Source organism: Molossus molossus, unplaced genomic scaffold, assembly GCF_014108415.1.
Source record: "Molossus molossus isolate mMolMol1 unplaced genomic scaffold, mMolMol1.p scaffold_m16_p_17, whole genome shotgun sequence".
NCBI lineage: Eukaryota > Metazoa > Chordata > Mammalia > Chiroptera > Molossidae > Molossus > Molossus molossus.
In genome coordinates, this window is record NW_023425352.1 from 45,335,972 (window position 1) to 45,352,603 (window position 16,632).

Here is a 16,632-nt window from a genome sequence, read left to right on the forward strand (position 1 = left end):
CCTGGCTGGTGTGGCTCAGTGGTTGAGCGTCTACCCATGTACCAGGAGGTCACCGGTTCAATTCTTGGTCGGGGCACATGCCCAGGTTGTGGGCCAGATCCCTAGTGGGGGATCATGTAGGAGGTAGCCAACTGATGATCTCTCATCAATGTTTCTATCTCTCTCCCTCTCCCTTCCTTTCTCTCTCTCTTTAAATTCAATAAAGAAAAAAAAAAAAATCAAACCACTAAGAGTGCTCAAAGAACTATGTATTTTTCTATTCTGCTAGGGAAAAAATGCTACATAGTAGAAGCAATTGTTTATGAAACAGGTTTATCAATGTGACAATGAACAATGCCTGTATACTTTTGCCAGGAAGGAGGGAGTTTGTTTTTTTACCATTCTCTTACAGTGATCAACTAGATTGAGCTCTGTTATGCTTCATTATGTTTATCGCTATACTAATTGGTGAAGCATTCTGAAAAGTATACTTTACTTCTAGAGCTTGACGCTGAAGGCACAGAGTGGTGCCAGCCAAGTCTTAGAACAGTGGTTCGCAAAGGGTAGCCCCCTGTCCAATGCACCACCACAACCAAGGACTAATTAAAAATGCAGTTTCTTAGGCTTCACCCCAGACTACTTGAAGCAGAAATTCTGGGGCTGGAGCCTAACGATCTGTATTTTAACAAGTCCTTGAATAATTCTGAAGCACTGTAAACTTTGAGAACCAGTGACTTACAGTAAGTGTTATTTTTAACCTTTTTGGGGTCAAGGAACTCTCAGCCTGAAGAAAGCTATAGCTCCCAAAACATGACATGCCTAATTTTGCACCACAATTGCAGGGGCGTCCAAGGTCATCTGCAGGACCTTTTAAGAACATACATTTCTAAGCTTTAACCCTGATGAGATACTGAATCAAAAACTCTTGAAAATGGGACACTGTACTGTAAATATTTTTAATAATTTATTTTAAAAAATCTTTTCCGTGCTGTCTTAATATCCCCACAAACTGGCTATAAGCTGCCTATTCATATGATCAGGTGAAGAAGGTTGGCCCTTGACACATGTTCTCCTTGCTCTCCCCTAACCTTGACTTAGTGGCATTCAAGTGACCAATAACATTCCCTTCTTTCTTTTCTTGTACATTCCAACCAGACTCCCCAACAAAGCCCACAGGTCCTTGTGCTCTCTCTTGGCTCCCCACCTGCTTAGTTGAACCTGCTTCCTTGTCACATGCAATGACTTTATCTCTCTAGGACCTATGAGCATAATAAACTTTGTTCTCATGTGCCCCTCTTGTCCTCTTGTGGCTACACTTGACTAAACATTAAATAAAAAACACAGGACAAACCAAGAATACTTAGTTTTAAAATGATACCTCAAATAAATCTGAGGTTCAGTCAGCTTTGGGAACCATGAATCTTAGTTAAGAACACAGGCCCTGCCCTGGCCAGTTTGGCTCAGCGGTTGGAGCGTCGGCCTGCGGTACAGAGAGACCCGGGTTCGGTTCCCGCTAAGGGCACGTACCTCGGTTGCAGTTTGTCCCCGGCCCTGGTTGGTCGTGTGGGTGGCAGCCACTCGATGTGTCCCTTCACATCGATGTTTCTCTCTCTCTCTCTCTTCCTCTCTCTCCCTCCCGCTCTATCTGAACAAAAAATGGAAAAAAAAATGTCCTCGGGTGAGGATAAAAAAAAAAAAAAAAAAGAACACATGCCCTAGAGTGACTATATCTCAGAACAGAGTGCCCCAGTCCAGGTCTTAGACATTCTCTAAACAGATTACTCTCCTTGTCACTTTGCTAACTCAACCTCCTACTTTCTCAGGAAGCACAGAACTTTGACATAGCTTACCAACAGCTTACATCGGAAAGCTGCTCATTCTCAATGTGGAGATATTTGAACCACGTAGAGATCAATTTTACACACCAGATTTTCAAATTCAAATAACCTAGAGCTAACAGAGGATAAAGCTCTTTGGTATAATGCAGAGAGATACCTATTTAAAAACGCCTTGACTTCCTAAAAATATGAAGAAGTTAAAGCAGCAATCTCAGAAAGTGACAATGGTGCTTCCTAGATTACATGGAAAGAGAACAAACACAAATAAGAAAACAATATTAACTGTAAAGGTAGTTTTCTCTTGATGAGGAACAAAAGGAAGTTCCTCAAGAGAAGACATGAAGAGCCAAAAGTATGGTTAATCATTCAACAAAAGATTTCAAAGCTGATTAAAACTGCCTGTAAAGCAGCAAAAAATTCCCACGTTGCATGAACTATGAACTCAGAATGAGTTGGTTCAAGATTGTGGCCCAAGGAGGTGAAAGCCCGAAATTACTATTAAGTATAATCAATTGTAGCAATTCATTGTTGTTGTTGTTGCTGTTTTGGGGGAGGGAGGTGTAGGATAAGTTTAGGTGTCCTATCTTGACATCTAGAAAGTATACATGAAGTTATGATTTAAGGTGCTTATCTTTAGGAAAATATATTCAAAGTTACTCATTGAAATATAAAGCATAAAACATTCACCAGTAGTGAATCAAGCTTTCAAAGTACTTTACTAACAAATTCACGGCATTAATTATTCATTTAGTTAGCAAACATTTAGGAAGCACCTATTCACTATGCACAGTATCGATACCATTACAATAATCTGGTTATTACTTAACAAAAAGGAGTAGGGGGAAGACCAGATAGTATAGGTATGCCATTTTCCCCCTGAGGACTGATGGGGTAGGGGACTAGACAAAGGCAGTTTAGAAGCATGCTCAGTAAGGTCTGAGTGACATGGGAAAATGTTTACATGTCAGTTACACCTAGGAGCGAGTCAGTGGCCGGAATAGATGTGGAAATCTGAGCTCCATAATCTCCTGAACAAAGAAAGTTCCCTCTCTCTTGGCATTTGGCCTTCTGCTCTTCTTGGGACTCCTGTTGCAGGAGGAGCGCTCCCCTGCATTTGCCCACGTGGCTCATGGCCATGTGGGACCTCCACAAAGGACTGAATCTAGCCTGATGCTATGCTGGACCCAACTCCACCATGGAATGAAAGAAAGCTCTGGACACTGACTCTGCTGCTGGCTTTGCCAGAACCCCGCTACCTCTCTTTTTGGACTGGCCTGAGGGAGCTGGAACTTTGGAACCCAAGGGATATAATTCCACACAAATACAAATCATTCATTCTCCTATGCAAATCTTAGAAAATTCATTTTCTGAAGATATTGCAAGAGCCCTATTCCCACTAGCAATGGAGAACTATGGCCCATTGATTTCTCCTGCAACAACATTGTATACAGGAAAGTAAAAATTAACAATTTTGTTTTCCCTGACATCTCTCTAGATAACAAAAGAACTAAATGCTCTTGTACAATGAAATTTAACAAGAGTGAAAATAAAAATGTTCAATATCCAGTTCAGGTTCCAAAAAGCCACTAACTACTTAAGTATGGTGCAACACACATTCCCACCCCATCTCTCACAGGCACACATTACTATAATATGTGGTAAAACTTGCTTGGTAGCTTTAGATGCAAAAAAAAGATGAGAAAGTTTTATTAATTCTACAAATATTCACTGAAAAATCTACAATGTGTTAAATATTGTCCCAGAGATTTTGGATGATGTAAAAATGAAGCTAGAGAAACTCAATATGAGGCAGGAATGTACTATGGTGTGAATACTGAAACTGCTATTGTAGTGTGTTCCAAATATGTGAAGCAACAGTCCCAATATATTGGGACCACTTCAAATGAAGATTAAAGGCGCTCCATTCAGAAAGTCATTGACATTAAATATAAGCAAAAGTAGGTAACTGAATAGTGAAGGTCTTTCTACAATCAAGTCATGTTAGGACTGGTTAAAAGAACTTGAAATGTTTAGCCTAAGGTCTTTATTATCCTTTAATATATAGGAAAAAACTTGATGTATCTTGTTCTAGAACAGAGGATCTCAACCTGGATTTAAAAACAAAACAAACAAAGCCTTCACGGAGTCCATAAAGTTCTTAAAAGAGGCTAGTGATATCTTCTATGAGAGTTTCAAAATAATTCTAGACCTAAAAGATTGAAGAAATAGTGACTAGAAAATAAACTAAGTCCAATATATAAAAGTTACATATAGCCAGATTTTGGTTTAATAATAGGAAAAGCTTTGTAACAATTTTAGTTACCCAGTAATGGGATGAGCTACCTTATAAAGTAGTACTATCATACAAAAAAGCATTCATGCAGAGGGTATTTATTTACATAGAGCACTACAATATGAGAAGTTGTGGGTGCACTTTCAAATCTGTCATGGCTTTGATTTTAAAAGATATATGTTTTGAAATTTTAAATCACATTTAAGAATAACAATACTGTTCAATATTTATCAAAAGAATATTAGGCTAAAATCATTGTTACACAAAAACTATTTCTGGAAAGGAGGTATATGACATAATAGCTGTAAATATGTGCTTGTTATATATTTTGGGGGGATAATATCTACTTCTACTCTAGATAACAAGAAAAAAATTGCAATAAATGAAACTCATGATATGGTTAGTATAGGTAGCAAGCATCCTGTGTAATGTATTAGACATAGAAAGAATAAAAGGGAATAAATAGAAAATACATGGGAACATCAAATAAATGTAATCTATTCATTAAGCTCAGATCATGTCATCTATATACTGATAACTATATGTCACCCCTAAATTGGTCTTTCAGTGGTGACACCCATTATGGCCTCAGGTGTCCTCTGCCAAAAATGTCAAAGACAAAAGGCATGGCTGCTCAGCAAGTCTTTGGTGAGTTATACTTGTGGCCAGGCTTGCTTACTTCTTCGATAGTAAGCATATATTCATTCCAGGCCCCTTCCCTGGGCTGAGTTCCCAGGCTCACATTCATATCTGGTCCTCATAGTTATGTTATCAGCAGGGAAGGCTGTGTGGCACAGACAGGACAAAAGAACTTTGTAAGACTCATAAATTTAGTATTATGGCCCTTTCTCCCCACTATGCCCTATCCTGACTGTTAATCAACCTTCTATTTTCCTCCTTCTTTCTTTTTAAATTTTGAATTAGACTTTATTTCTTAGAGTGGTTTTAATTGAATAGAAAACACAGAGTTTCCATACATGACCTACTTCTACACATGCACAACCTAACCCACTATCAACATTCTAAAACAGTGATACATTTGATATAATTGATGAATGTACAATGACACATCATTAGGGTTCACTCTTGGTGTTGTACAGTCTGAGGGTTTGGATAAATGTATGACATATAACCATCATTATAGTATCATGTAGAATAGTTTCACTGCCCTAAAAATTATTTGTGCTCTGCCTGTTCATCCCCCTTTCCCCTCACCACTGATCTTTTTACATTCTCCATAGTTTTGTATATTCCAGAATGTCTTGTAGTTGGAATTGTATACTATGTGACCTTTTCGATTGGCTTCTTTCATTTAGTAAAATATGCGTGTAAGGTTCCATGTGTTTTCATGGCTTCATAGCTCATTTTTTTCTGGTGCTTAATAATAATTCACTGCTTGGATGTATCACAGTTTACTTATCCATTCACCTATTGAAACACATCTTGGTTGATTCCAAGTTTTGGTAACTACAAATAAAGTTCATATAAATATTCATATGCAGGTTTTTGTATTTAAAAAAAAGTTTTCAACTCATTGGGTAAATACCAAGGAGTATAATTGCTGGATTGTACAGTAAAAGTATGTTCAGCTTTGTAAGTAACTGTCAAACTGTCTTCCACTGTTGTTCCATATCCTCTATCCTCATCAGCATTTGGTGTTGTTAGTGTTTTGGACTTTTTTCCACTTTGTAACTGAACAGAAAGAGGATTATTCCAGCAGGCAACAGCAGAGTCAAACAATGAATACCAAGAATCTGCAGTGGAGAAATTAGGGTGGCTTTATTGCTAATGCTTTGCAAGGAGAACTGGAAAGCTACTGCTCAAAGGTCCAAATTCCCCAACTACTTACTGGCATTTGGGTTTTTTTTAATCCTCGCCTGAGGACATTTTTCCATTTTTTGTTCAGATAGAGTGGGAGGGAGAGAGAGGAAAAGAGAGAAACATGGACATGAAAGGGAAACATCGAGTGGCTGTTACCCACACAACCCAACCAGGGCCGGGGAAAAACTGCAATCGTGGTACACGTCCTTAGGAGGAACCGAACTTGGGTCTCTCTGGACCACAGGCTGACACTCTAAGTGCTGAACCAAACTGGCCAGGGCTGGCATTTGGTTTTAAATGGTAAAACTGGGTAGGGGTAGTGGTGTTGAATGCATGATCAGCCTATGGGTATCTTCTGATTGGTTGGAGCTAGAGTTACAGAGATAATTCAAGACTTCTGGTCACCAATGCTCTGGCGCCATCTAGTTTGGGGTTTATGAGACTGTGGTCAGCAGTTCTCCATCTTCAGTTGAGAGAGAGAGAGAGAGAGAGAGAGAGTGTGTGTGTGTGTGTGTGTGTGTGTGTGTGTGCAAGGAAGGAGGAGGTTCCTGTAAAAACAACTCAAGGTATACACAGTATGTTATCTATGACTCCAGAAGGGGAACTACCACCCCAAGACCCTGATTTATGTCTGAGAAAGTTGACTTAGGTGAATAAGGAAAAGAAACTCAGGTCTGGTTTCATACAAGTGAGAAACTGAGGGTACTTGGCCAAAAAGGGATTTTGGCTCGGTTTCAATTTTAGTAGGTGTCTAGTGGCATCTCCTTGTTTAAATTTGTAATTCTCTAATGACATCTGATGTTAAACATCTTTTCATAAGCATATTTTCCATCTGTAAATCATCTATGGTGAGATGTCTGTTCAGGTTTTTTGCCCATATTTTTAATCGGTTGTTGTTTTCTTACTGCTGAGTTTTAAGAGTTCATTGCATATTTTTCAACAAGAGTCTTCATGCAGATGTCTTTTGTAAATATTTTCTCCAAGTCTGTGGCCTGTCTTCTCATTTTGTTAATCGCCTTATTTGTTGTTATATATTTCTAAAGTGATTTAGTAACACTGTAATTCTAGTATTTTTAAAATTATTTATTTGTTTTTTGTTACAGATGTTTCTCCCTTTTCCTCCTCTAGGCACCCTCCTCTCAATTGCTCCCCTCTTAATTCCAGTATTTCAATAAGCCCCTATGGGTCTTTTTGTTACACAGCCCCTAGGAAACAGTGCTAGTTAGTGTACATGGAAAATACCATTTTCTCAGAGTAACTTCCTACACAACACTAGTAAGGTTCAAGTTTAGCTATAAAAATTCTGAATTATTGAAGTTTAAATCATTGTACTTCTCAGTGTGAACTAAATTGTTACAGTCTCATGGTTTTAAATATTATATACATACAGAAAATTGCCACATCTACATGCCTTTTTTTCTTACCTTTCTCACTGTACTAATTCAGTTCTTTTCCATTTAATTGGAATTCTGGCATTTAATCTGACTCTTTCAAACTGACCCTAAAACAGATTTGACTATATCTTTCCCTTGCTCAAATCACTTTAGTAGTACATATAGAAACGTGTCCAAATCTTCTTGCAGATTAACTCCCCTTTCTACCTCATTTTCTATTATCTCATTTCCCTAATTATACACATCTGACATCCTTAAACATCCTTTGTTTCTTCTCTTTTACTGTCCTCTGATTTAGCTCAAGCTATTTCCCTATATCCATTTGCTAAAATCCAATCAATCCTTTCAAGGCCTAGTTTCAACATAGCTTTTCAATGACTTTTCAGATATTGCCGGTCCAAAATTAATCTTTTCCTGCCTCATATACATGTAACACAATATAACAGCTTTAATTATTTATTGATGCATGTATTTGTCTCCATAAAACTTTGAGCTTCTGGAGAACAAAGATCTTTTCCTATTTATCTGTATTTTCCACTTGTATCTAACAAGTGATTTGAACAACAAAGACAATCATTAAGTTCTAAAATTGATGGTCCTTAGGAAAACACTTTCCAAAAGCTCTTAGGAAATTAATTTTTTTAAAAATCCTCACTTGAGGCCATTTTTCAATATTTTGTTCAGATAGAGTGGAAGGGAGAAAGAGAGAGAGAAACATTGATGTTAAAGGGACACATCCAGTGGTTGCCACCCACATGGCCCAACCAGGGCCGGGGACAAACTGAACTGAGGTACATGCCCTTAACGGGAATTGAACCCGGGTCTCTCCAGACCGCAGGCTGACACTCTAACCGCTGAGCCAAACTGGCCAGGGCAGGAAATGCACTACTGAAAATGTAGAGAACTAAACTGTTACAGCCAGCATGTAGTTTTAAATGAGACTACTAAGCAAAGTAGTACTAAAACCATCTTGAAGCCACCAAATTAAAAAGGAGAATTAGTAGTTAGGGAATCTTCCTGAAGTAGTAAGACTTTTCTAAAGTTAGTGTAGTACTTAGAAGAATTCTAAATATTATAAAAGCCATTAAGTATTATAAATTAAAAACTCGAATAAAATATTAAGTGCTTCAAGCTCATGAGTTCCTTGTTGGCCTGTTGACCAAGAAAGGTGTCTCTGCCCGGCTAGTGTGGCTCAGTGGATTGAGCACCATCCCATTCCCCGAGAGTCACCAGTTTGATTCCTGGTCAGGGCACATGCCCAGGTTGTGGGATCAAACCCCAGTGTGGGGCATGCAGGAGGCAGCCAACTGATGTTTCTCTCTCTCTCCCTTCCTCTCTATCTAAAAATATGTAAAAACAAACAAAAAAACCCACACACACAAAAACAAAAACTATACACACACACACACACACATCTATGTGTGTGTGTGTGTGTGTGTATGGTGTCTTTGATAAAATGTGAACTTAAACTTTGAGTTAATTTCACAAGCAAGCTTCTTTACATGCAAAAGCACTACAATTTAGTAGCAAAGTGTCAGGGTACATTTTTTTAAATGTTCTAAGTTAAGTACAATTGATAAGTAAGTAGAGTTGATTGCCATTATTTGCTATAGTTACATTTTATAAAGTCACCACAACATGAAATTACCAAAAACTGAGTCCTCCTCCTACTGGAAATACAGGAGTAGATGCCTGCAATCCTCTGGTCACATTTTCATCAACCTATCAATATATAATCTTCTTTTATGTGTTTCTGCTTAAAGACAATTTATTTAATATATAATTAAATCATTAACATTGAAATCAAGGCCAACAGCACTATAACTCATGCCTAAATGTTTATGTAACTTTCTCATCTACAAAATGATCTGCCTCTGACATAAAAATGTAACTAACACTGTGTTTGTATTTCTTGAATTTAGTGAGAATAGTAATAGTCTGGTTGGTTAAGAACTAGTATTTCAGCTATGAATATGGCACAAAGTTATCCTTTCAGAAAAGTTAAAGTCAATTAGTAATTTTGAAAAAAATGTATATACTATGTGTGAACAAAATACACTTTCACACACCATAAAAAATGCCTGCCCTGGTCAGTTTGGTTCAGCGGTTCAGAACGTCGGCCCACTGACTGAAGGGTCTCGGGTTCGATTCCCAGTCAAGGGCATGTACCTGGTTGCATGTTCGAACCCTGGCCCTGATTGGGGTTGTGCGAGAGGCAACCAATCAATGTGTCTCTCTCACACTGATGTTTCTCTCTCTCTCTCCTTCCCTGCCTTCCCCTCTATTCAAAAATCAATGAAAAAATATTCTCAGTGAGGATTAACAAAACAAACAAACAGTCAACTTTTAAGTACATAATTTTCATAAAAACCTGTTTCTTCATTCACAATTTGATTTTCAAAAGCCAACTGGAAAGAGTGGATTAACGTGAGACCTCAGCTATACCATTTCAGAGAATGAGAACATTCTAAAAGGAAGAGGTAATACAGTTTATCCCTATCTACAGAATGAAAAGGTTGGACAAGATTACTTTTTAAAGTCCATTATACTACTCTAAAACTATAGAAGTCTAACTTTCTTTCAAGGACTATTAAGGGCCATAAAGGCAGGTTGTACTATATCTTTAGTGAGTAACTCAGTGTTTGATATGCCCATGTATTATAACTTGACAATCTGAAGAATAAAGGTTTCAGTTTATAGCCCTGATAGGTAAATATGAATGACAGGACTCCCAATTACAGCCTCAGCTAGAAAAGAGAATGAAATTATATAGAGAAAAAGGCAAAGGAAATTTTAAAAATTAGGAAAAGGTGAGAAAACAAAAGAGAAAGAAATGTTAAAAATGAGGTATCAGCCCTGGCCGGTTTGGCTCAGCGGTTAGAGTGTCGGCCTGTGGTCTGGAGAGACCCAGGTTCGGTTCCCGCTAGGGGCATGTTGCGGTTTGTCCCCAGCCCTGGATGGGTCATGCGGGTGGCAAACACTTGATGTGTCTCTTTCATGTCAATGTTTCTCTCTCTCTCTCTCTTCCTCTCTCTCCCTCCCACTCTGATTAAAAAATGAAAAAATGTCCTCGGGTGAGGATAAAAAAAAAATGAGGTATTACGTTAGAATGTATAATATGAATTATAAAACCACAAAATATTTTAAACTTTGTTTTATACATTTCCTAGGGTTGCTGTATTAAAGTACTATGGGTCTCTTAAAACAACAGAAATTTATTGTCTCAGTTCTAAAAGCAAAAAGTCTGAATTCAAGGTATTTAACAAGGTCAGAATACGTCTGAAAACTATAAAGGAGTTCTTCCTTGCCTCTTTCTAGTTTCTGATGGTCTGCTAAGATTCTTTGCATTCCTTGGCTTATAGCTACATTACTCAAATCTCTGCCTCTGTCATCTCTATGTATCTTTGCCCATTTTCCCTCTTTTTGTAAGAACAATAGTCTTATTGGATTATGGACCACTCCATTAACTTCATCCTAACTTAATTACATCTGCAAAAACCCTATTTCTAATGAGGTCACATCACAGGTACCAAGGGTTAGGGCTTCAAAATATATTTTGGAGGAAACATTTTTTAACCCAAAACATATTATTTTCAAATGTCTCTATATATTTGAAGCGTTCTCTGCACATCACTTAAAGACAGAATGCCACATATGCTCTAATTGTTTAAAATCTTTAATCAGTAATTTACATATTTAATAACCATTAGTACAGACAGTCTATATAATGTCAAGAACCATTCTAGAAGCATGTAATATGAAAAATGTTTAGAAATAAAGATAATTGATTTATTATATTCATATGAATTGCCTACTATAGTATATTGCCAAGTTCATTTTAAAGTGGATATATCATAACAGAACAGAATTCACCTGTGTTTCAAAGGCCCTACAAATATCTGCCCTGCTATCACTGCCCATAATTTTTGTATAAAATATTGTTAATGTACCATCTTCTCTTCATCAAAAACATAAAAATAAAATCATCTGCAGTTAACCAAATGACTTAAATTCCTATGAATTCCAAGCTGTACATGAATACCTTTTTCCTGTGTTCACATTTCAAGACTGTCAGCAAAATCATCTCTGTAAGAAACAAAGAGAAAGCCTTTCAAGGTACCCAGCCTTCTTGAATTTTCAGTTTTCTGTAGATGATTAATCTTTGAATTATATCACTTATAATGATGATAATGATGATCCTTTACTTAAGTTAATTCTAACAAATACATTTAAGACTGTAGAATAAATTCTTAGAAGATGTCTGAGTTAATCAATATAATAATTAGAATTGCACATAACCTGTATTTTCTAAAGAAACAGAGAAGTATAAACACATTAAACAAATGTCTACTCCACTACTCAGTTATCACACTTCAGTGAATACAACATCCAACCAAATACCAAGGTACTATGCTAATTAAGTCTGGTCAGAAAGCTCTGTAAATTACAGTACTAAGGAGAAGGCCATGCTCAGGGACTCTATCGCATATATAATTTTATACGGTTGGTTTCAGCACCACAAAATAACTCTCTAGAATAATGTCAGTGTAGTCATAAAAAGTATAATGAAACTACTGATATTTGTTCTAAAAGGAGGCTACTTATTTGTCCAGACATAAAAAAAATTGTGCATCTTTCACATTTGCTACTTTAGGAAATATAGTATAGTTTGGAGAATTGAAAACAAGGAAAATGTTCTGTCACAGGAAGGGTACTTTTATAGAATCACCTTTCTTACATGAAAAAAATCTTTGCTAACTACATATTTTATTTTCTGAATGTTAAAGGCAGATCATCTAAACTGCATAACATTGCTTTCAGGGTGAAAGTTGAGACCTAAGGAAAAAAGTCATTAAGAAAGAACCATGTAATAAACATTGCATATTCAACTTAAAGGCTTCAGCACATTTCCTCAATAGCTACTAAAGCATCTACTACAGAAAGGGCAATAAGAAAAATGCTTGAGAATCAAAATCTCTCAGAAACAAGAGGCACAAAACTAAAATATATGTAGGGAAACACCAGTTACCCTTTTACTCCAGTAAGTACATCCAATATCCTTAGCCTGGAGGCAATAAGTTTGAACAAATCCTTAAGTTTTCTTTCAGAGAGCGCTGGTTCGATTCTCAGTCAGGACACGTACCAAGGTTATGAGCCCAATCTCCAGTGGGGGGCATGCAGGAGGTGGCCAATAGCTGTTCTCTTTCATCAATGTTTCTCTCTCTCTCCCCCTCTCATTTTCTCTCTCTCTAAAATCAATAAAGAAAAATAAATAAAACGAGAATAAAATATTTCACATACAACTGTAAACCTACTTTTGCCCCATCCTGTATGTACACATAATACATACTATGTATAAAACAAGTTCTTATTTTTTTTAAACATTAAAAACATTTTGTTCTTTATTGATTTGAGAGAGGGAGGGAGAGAGAGAGAGAAACACTGATTGGCTTCATCCTGCAGGCCCCCCTCTGGGGATCTGGCCCAAAACATGGGCATGTGTCCTGACTGGGAACCAAACTGGTGACATCCTGGTGCATGGGGTCAACACGCAAACACTGAGTCACACCGGCTGGGCTAAAACAAGTTTTTAAAAAAGAAATTATAGGTACTTTGTTCTGCACTTTTATAAAAATTTACTGTATTCTGAAAACCAATCCATTCCCTATCAACATATGCTGGGCAACTTCATTCTGTTTGATGTCTGGCTGCATTCTAATTCATTGATCCACCACATAAACAAAATGAAGGATAATAATCATATGATCACATCAGTGGATGCAGAAAAAGCACTTGACAAAATCCAGCATTCATTTATTTACTTTTATTTTCCTATTGCATTTTTTTTTTTTTTTTTTTTTTAGAGACAGAGAGAGACAGACAGAAACAGCGATGAGAGAGAAAACCTCACTGGCCGCCTCCTGCATTCCACTCATTGGGGATTTGGTCCACAACCTGGGCATGTGACCTGATCAGGAATCAAACCAGCAACCTCTTGGCACATAGGTCGACATTCAACCACTGAGCCACACCAGCTGGGTGAGCACACATTTATGATAAAGTCTCAGCACAGAGGGAATAATGGAAACATACCTTAACATAATAAAGGCCATATATAACAAACCTAAAGATAAACATCATACTCAACAGAAAAAACAATGACAGTATTTCCATTAAGATCAGGAACAAGACAAAAAGGTTCATTTTCACCATTTTTATTCAATGTCATATTGGAAGTTCTAGCCACAGCAATCAGACAAGAAAAAAATATTTAAGGCATTAAATTGGACAGGAAGAAATAAACTATCATTAGTTGAGGATGACAATGATAATACATAAGAGAACCCTAAAAATTTCACCCAAAAAAAAAAAAAAAAAACTACAAAAAAACGCTACTACAACTGATAAATAAATTCAGTAAAGTGCAACACAAATATTCAGAAACTGGTTGCATTTTTGTACAACAATAATGAGCTATCAGAAAGGAAAACTAGGCAAATAATTCCATTTACAGTTGCATTAAAAAAAAACAAACTCCCTAGGCCCTGGCCTATGTGGCTCACCAGAGTGGCAGCCCTTGGACCAAAGAATTGCAGGTTTGATTTCTGGTGAAGGGCACATATCTGGATTGCAGGTCCAATCCCTGGTTCTGGTTGGGTTCATGTGAGAGGCAACTAATCCATGTGTCTCTCTCACATAGATATTTCTCCCTCTCCCTCCCTCTCACTCTATCTAAAATATACAAATAAATGAAAACATTTATTTACCATGCTCATGGATAGGAAGAATTAAAATCATTAAAATGTCCATTGTAACTCAAAGCTGTCTACAAATTCAACACAATCCCTACCAAAACACCAATGGCACTTTCACATCACTAGCACAAATAATCCAAAAATTCATAGCCAGCACAAAAGAGCCACAAGAATCTTGAAAAAGAAGAACAAAGATGGAGGTATCATGCTACCTGATATAAAACTATACTACAAGGCCATAGTAATCAAAACGACATGGTACTGACATAAAAATAGATATGCAATGGGGTAGAGACAGTCTCTTCAATAAATGGTGTTGGGAAAATTGGAGAGATACATACAAGAAAATGAAACTAGGCCACCAAAATGGATTAAAGACTTAGGACATCTGCAATAAAAAAAATAAAAAATAAACTAGTTCCTGTGAAGATCCAAAGAAAATTGAAGACTTTATAATACTTAAAACCATTAAAATTCTAGAAAAAAATAAACAAGAAAATCTCAGATATCTCTTGTAGCATTATTTTTTGTTATATCTCCTCAAGGTAGGAAAACAAAAGAAAAATAAACATAAGAGAGACTACATAAAACTAAAAAGTTTTTGCACAGCAAAAAACACCATTAACAAAACAAAAAGACAACCTATTAAGTGGGAGAAGATATTCGTCAATGATATATCCAATAAGGGGTTAACCCAAATTTTATAAAGAACTCATACAACTCAACAACAACAACAACAACAACAAAAACCAACCCAACTAAAAAATGGGTCTAAGAGTACCTGAACAGACAATTCTGCAAAGAGCCATGTGAAATGATGCCTAACATCACTAATTATCAGAGAAATACAAACTAAAACTATAATAAGATATTATCTCACACCTGTCAGAATGGCCATTACCAATAAATCAATATACAAGTGTTGAAGAGGGTGTGCAGAGAAGAGAACGCTAGTGTACTGTTGGTGGGAATGCAGAACGGTGCAGCCACTTTGGAGACAATATGGAGGTTTCTCAAAAAATTAAAAAAAGAACTACTGATGACCCAGTAATAACACTTCCCGGTATAAATCCAAGGAAATCCAAAACACTTATTTGAAAAGATATAAGTGCTCCTATGTTCACTTCAGTGTTATTTACAATAGCCAAGATATGGAAGCAATCCAAGTGCCCATGCACAGATGAGTAGATAAAGAAGATGTGGTACATATATAAAATGAAATATTACTTGGCCATAAAAAAAAATCTTATCATTAGTGACAATATGAATGGATCCTTGAGGGTATTATGCTAAGTGAAATAAGTCAGACATAGAAAAACAAACACCATGATTTCATTTATATGTGAAATCTAAAGAAAAAAATAAATGAACATACAAAACAGACTCAGAGATACAACGAACAAACTGAGGATTACCAGAACAGGGGGTGGAGGGATGGGCTGGGTGAAAAAGGTGACGGGATAAAGAAGTACAAATTGGTAGTTAAAAAATATTCACAGAAATTAATGTACAGCATAAGAAATATAATCAATAATATTGTAATAAACTATGCATGGTGCCGCATGGGTACTAGAATTATTCAGAGTATCACTTTGTAAATTATATAATTGTAACCACTATGCTGTACATCTGAAACTAATATAAAATAATACTGACTGTCAATTGTAACTGAAAAATAAAATAAAAAAGTATACTCGACTTCAGGTCAAGATGGCAGCATAGGTAAACGGGGTATCGTGTCCTCCCACAACCACATCAAAGTTACAACTAAACTACAGAACAACCATCATTCAAAACCGCCTGAAATTAAGCTGAATGGAAGTCCTACAACTACGAAATTAAAGCAGCAGCCACATCCAGACTGGTAGGAGGGGCGGACGCGCAATGGGCTGGTCCCACACCCACGTGTGGCGGATAAGAATCAGGAGGATATCTCAGCTGGGAAGGTCCTCCCTGAGGAGTGAGGGGTCCCTGTCCCACTCCAGGTGCCCCGCTCAGGGTTCCAGTGCCAGGAAGAGAATCCCCATAACTTCTGGCTGTAAAAACAAGCAGGAACTGAGGCTCAGGGAGGCTGAGGTGGCTGGAGCCCCAGGCAGCTCCCTAAAGGGCCCACGCAAGGACTTATCGGACTCTCTCCCTCTAAGCTTGGAGGGGAGGTAGCTTGAGGGGCACCAGAGACATACAGGGAAGAACTGAGCTGTTTGGCATTGAAGCGAGGGCTGGAGAGGGGGCTTTCTCCGGGACAAACTGCTGTCAGAGGCCTTTGTTCCTTTGGTGAGCCCTTCCCTGGGGCGGCAAAGAGCCGCCATATCTGGGACTCCAGCAACCTGGCTCATACTGGTTGTCCCACCCTGGTGATTCCCTAAGGCAGAGGCCTTTGTTCCTTTGGTGAGCCCTTCCCTGGGGCGGCAAAGAGCCGCCATATCTGGGACTCCAGCAACCTGGCTCATACTAGTTGTCCCACCCTGGTGATTCCCTAAGGCCCCGCCCCACCCAACTCTCAGGCCCACCCAAGCTGTTGCCAGTTGCTTTACCATAGGATTGGCCTGTCT

General features: G+C 37.6%; 1 protein-coding gene across 5 annotated transcripts in view; it reads right to left on the reverse strand.

Annotated features, from left to right (window-relative positions):
* JMJD1C (jumonji domain containing 1C) overlaps positions 1–16,632 on the reverse strand; it is a 307,703-nt gene that overhangs the window by 107,604 nt on the left and 183,467 nt on the right. For 2 of the 5 annotated variants that reach the window (XM_036264657.1, XM_036264658.1), the window contains one exon: positions 11,368–11,411. The exons of the other annotated variants lie outside the window; for them this stretch is intronic. In XM_036264657.1, the coding sequence (XP_036120550.1) occupies positions 11,368–11,409 (42 nt within the window). In that variant the 5' untranslated portion in view covers positions 11,410–11,411. The remainder of the gene's footprint in view (positions 1–11,367; positions 11,412–16,632) is intronic. 5 annotated transcript variants of the gene reach the window in all.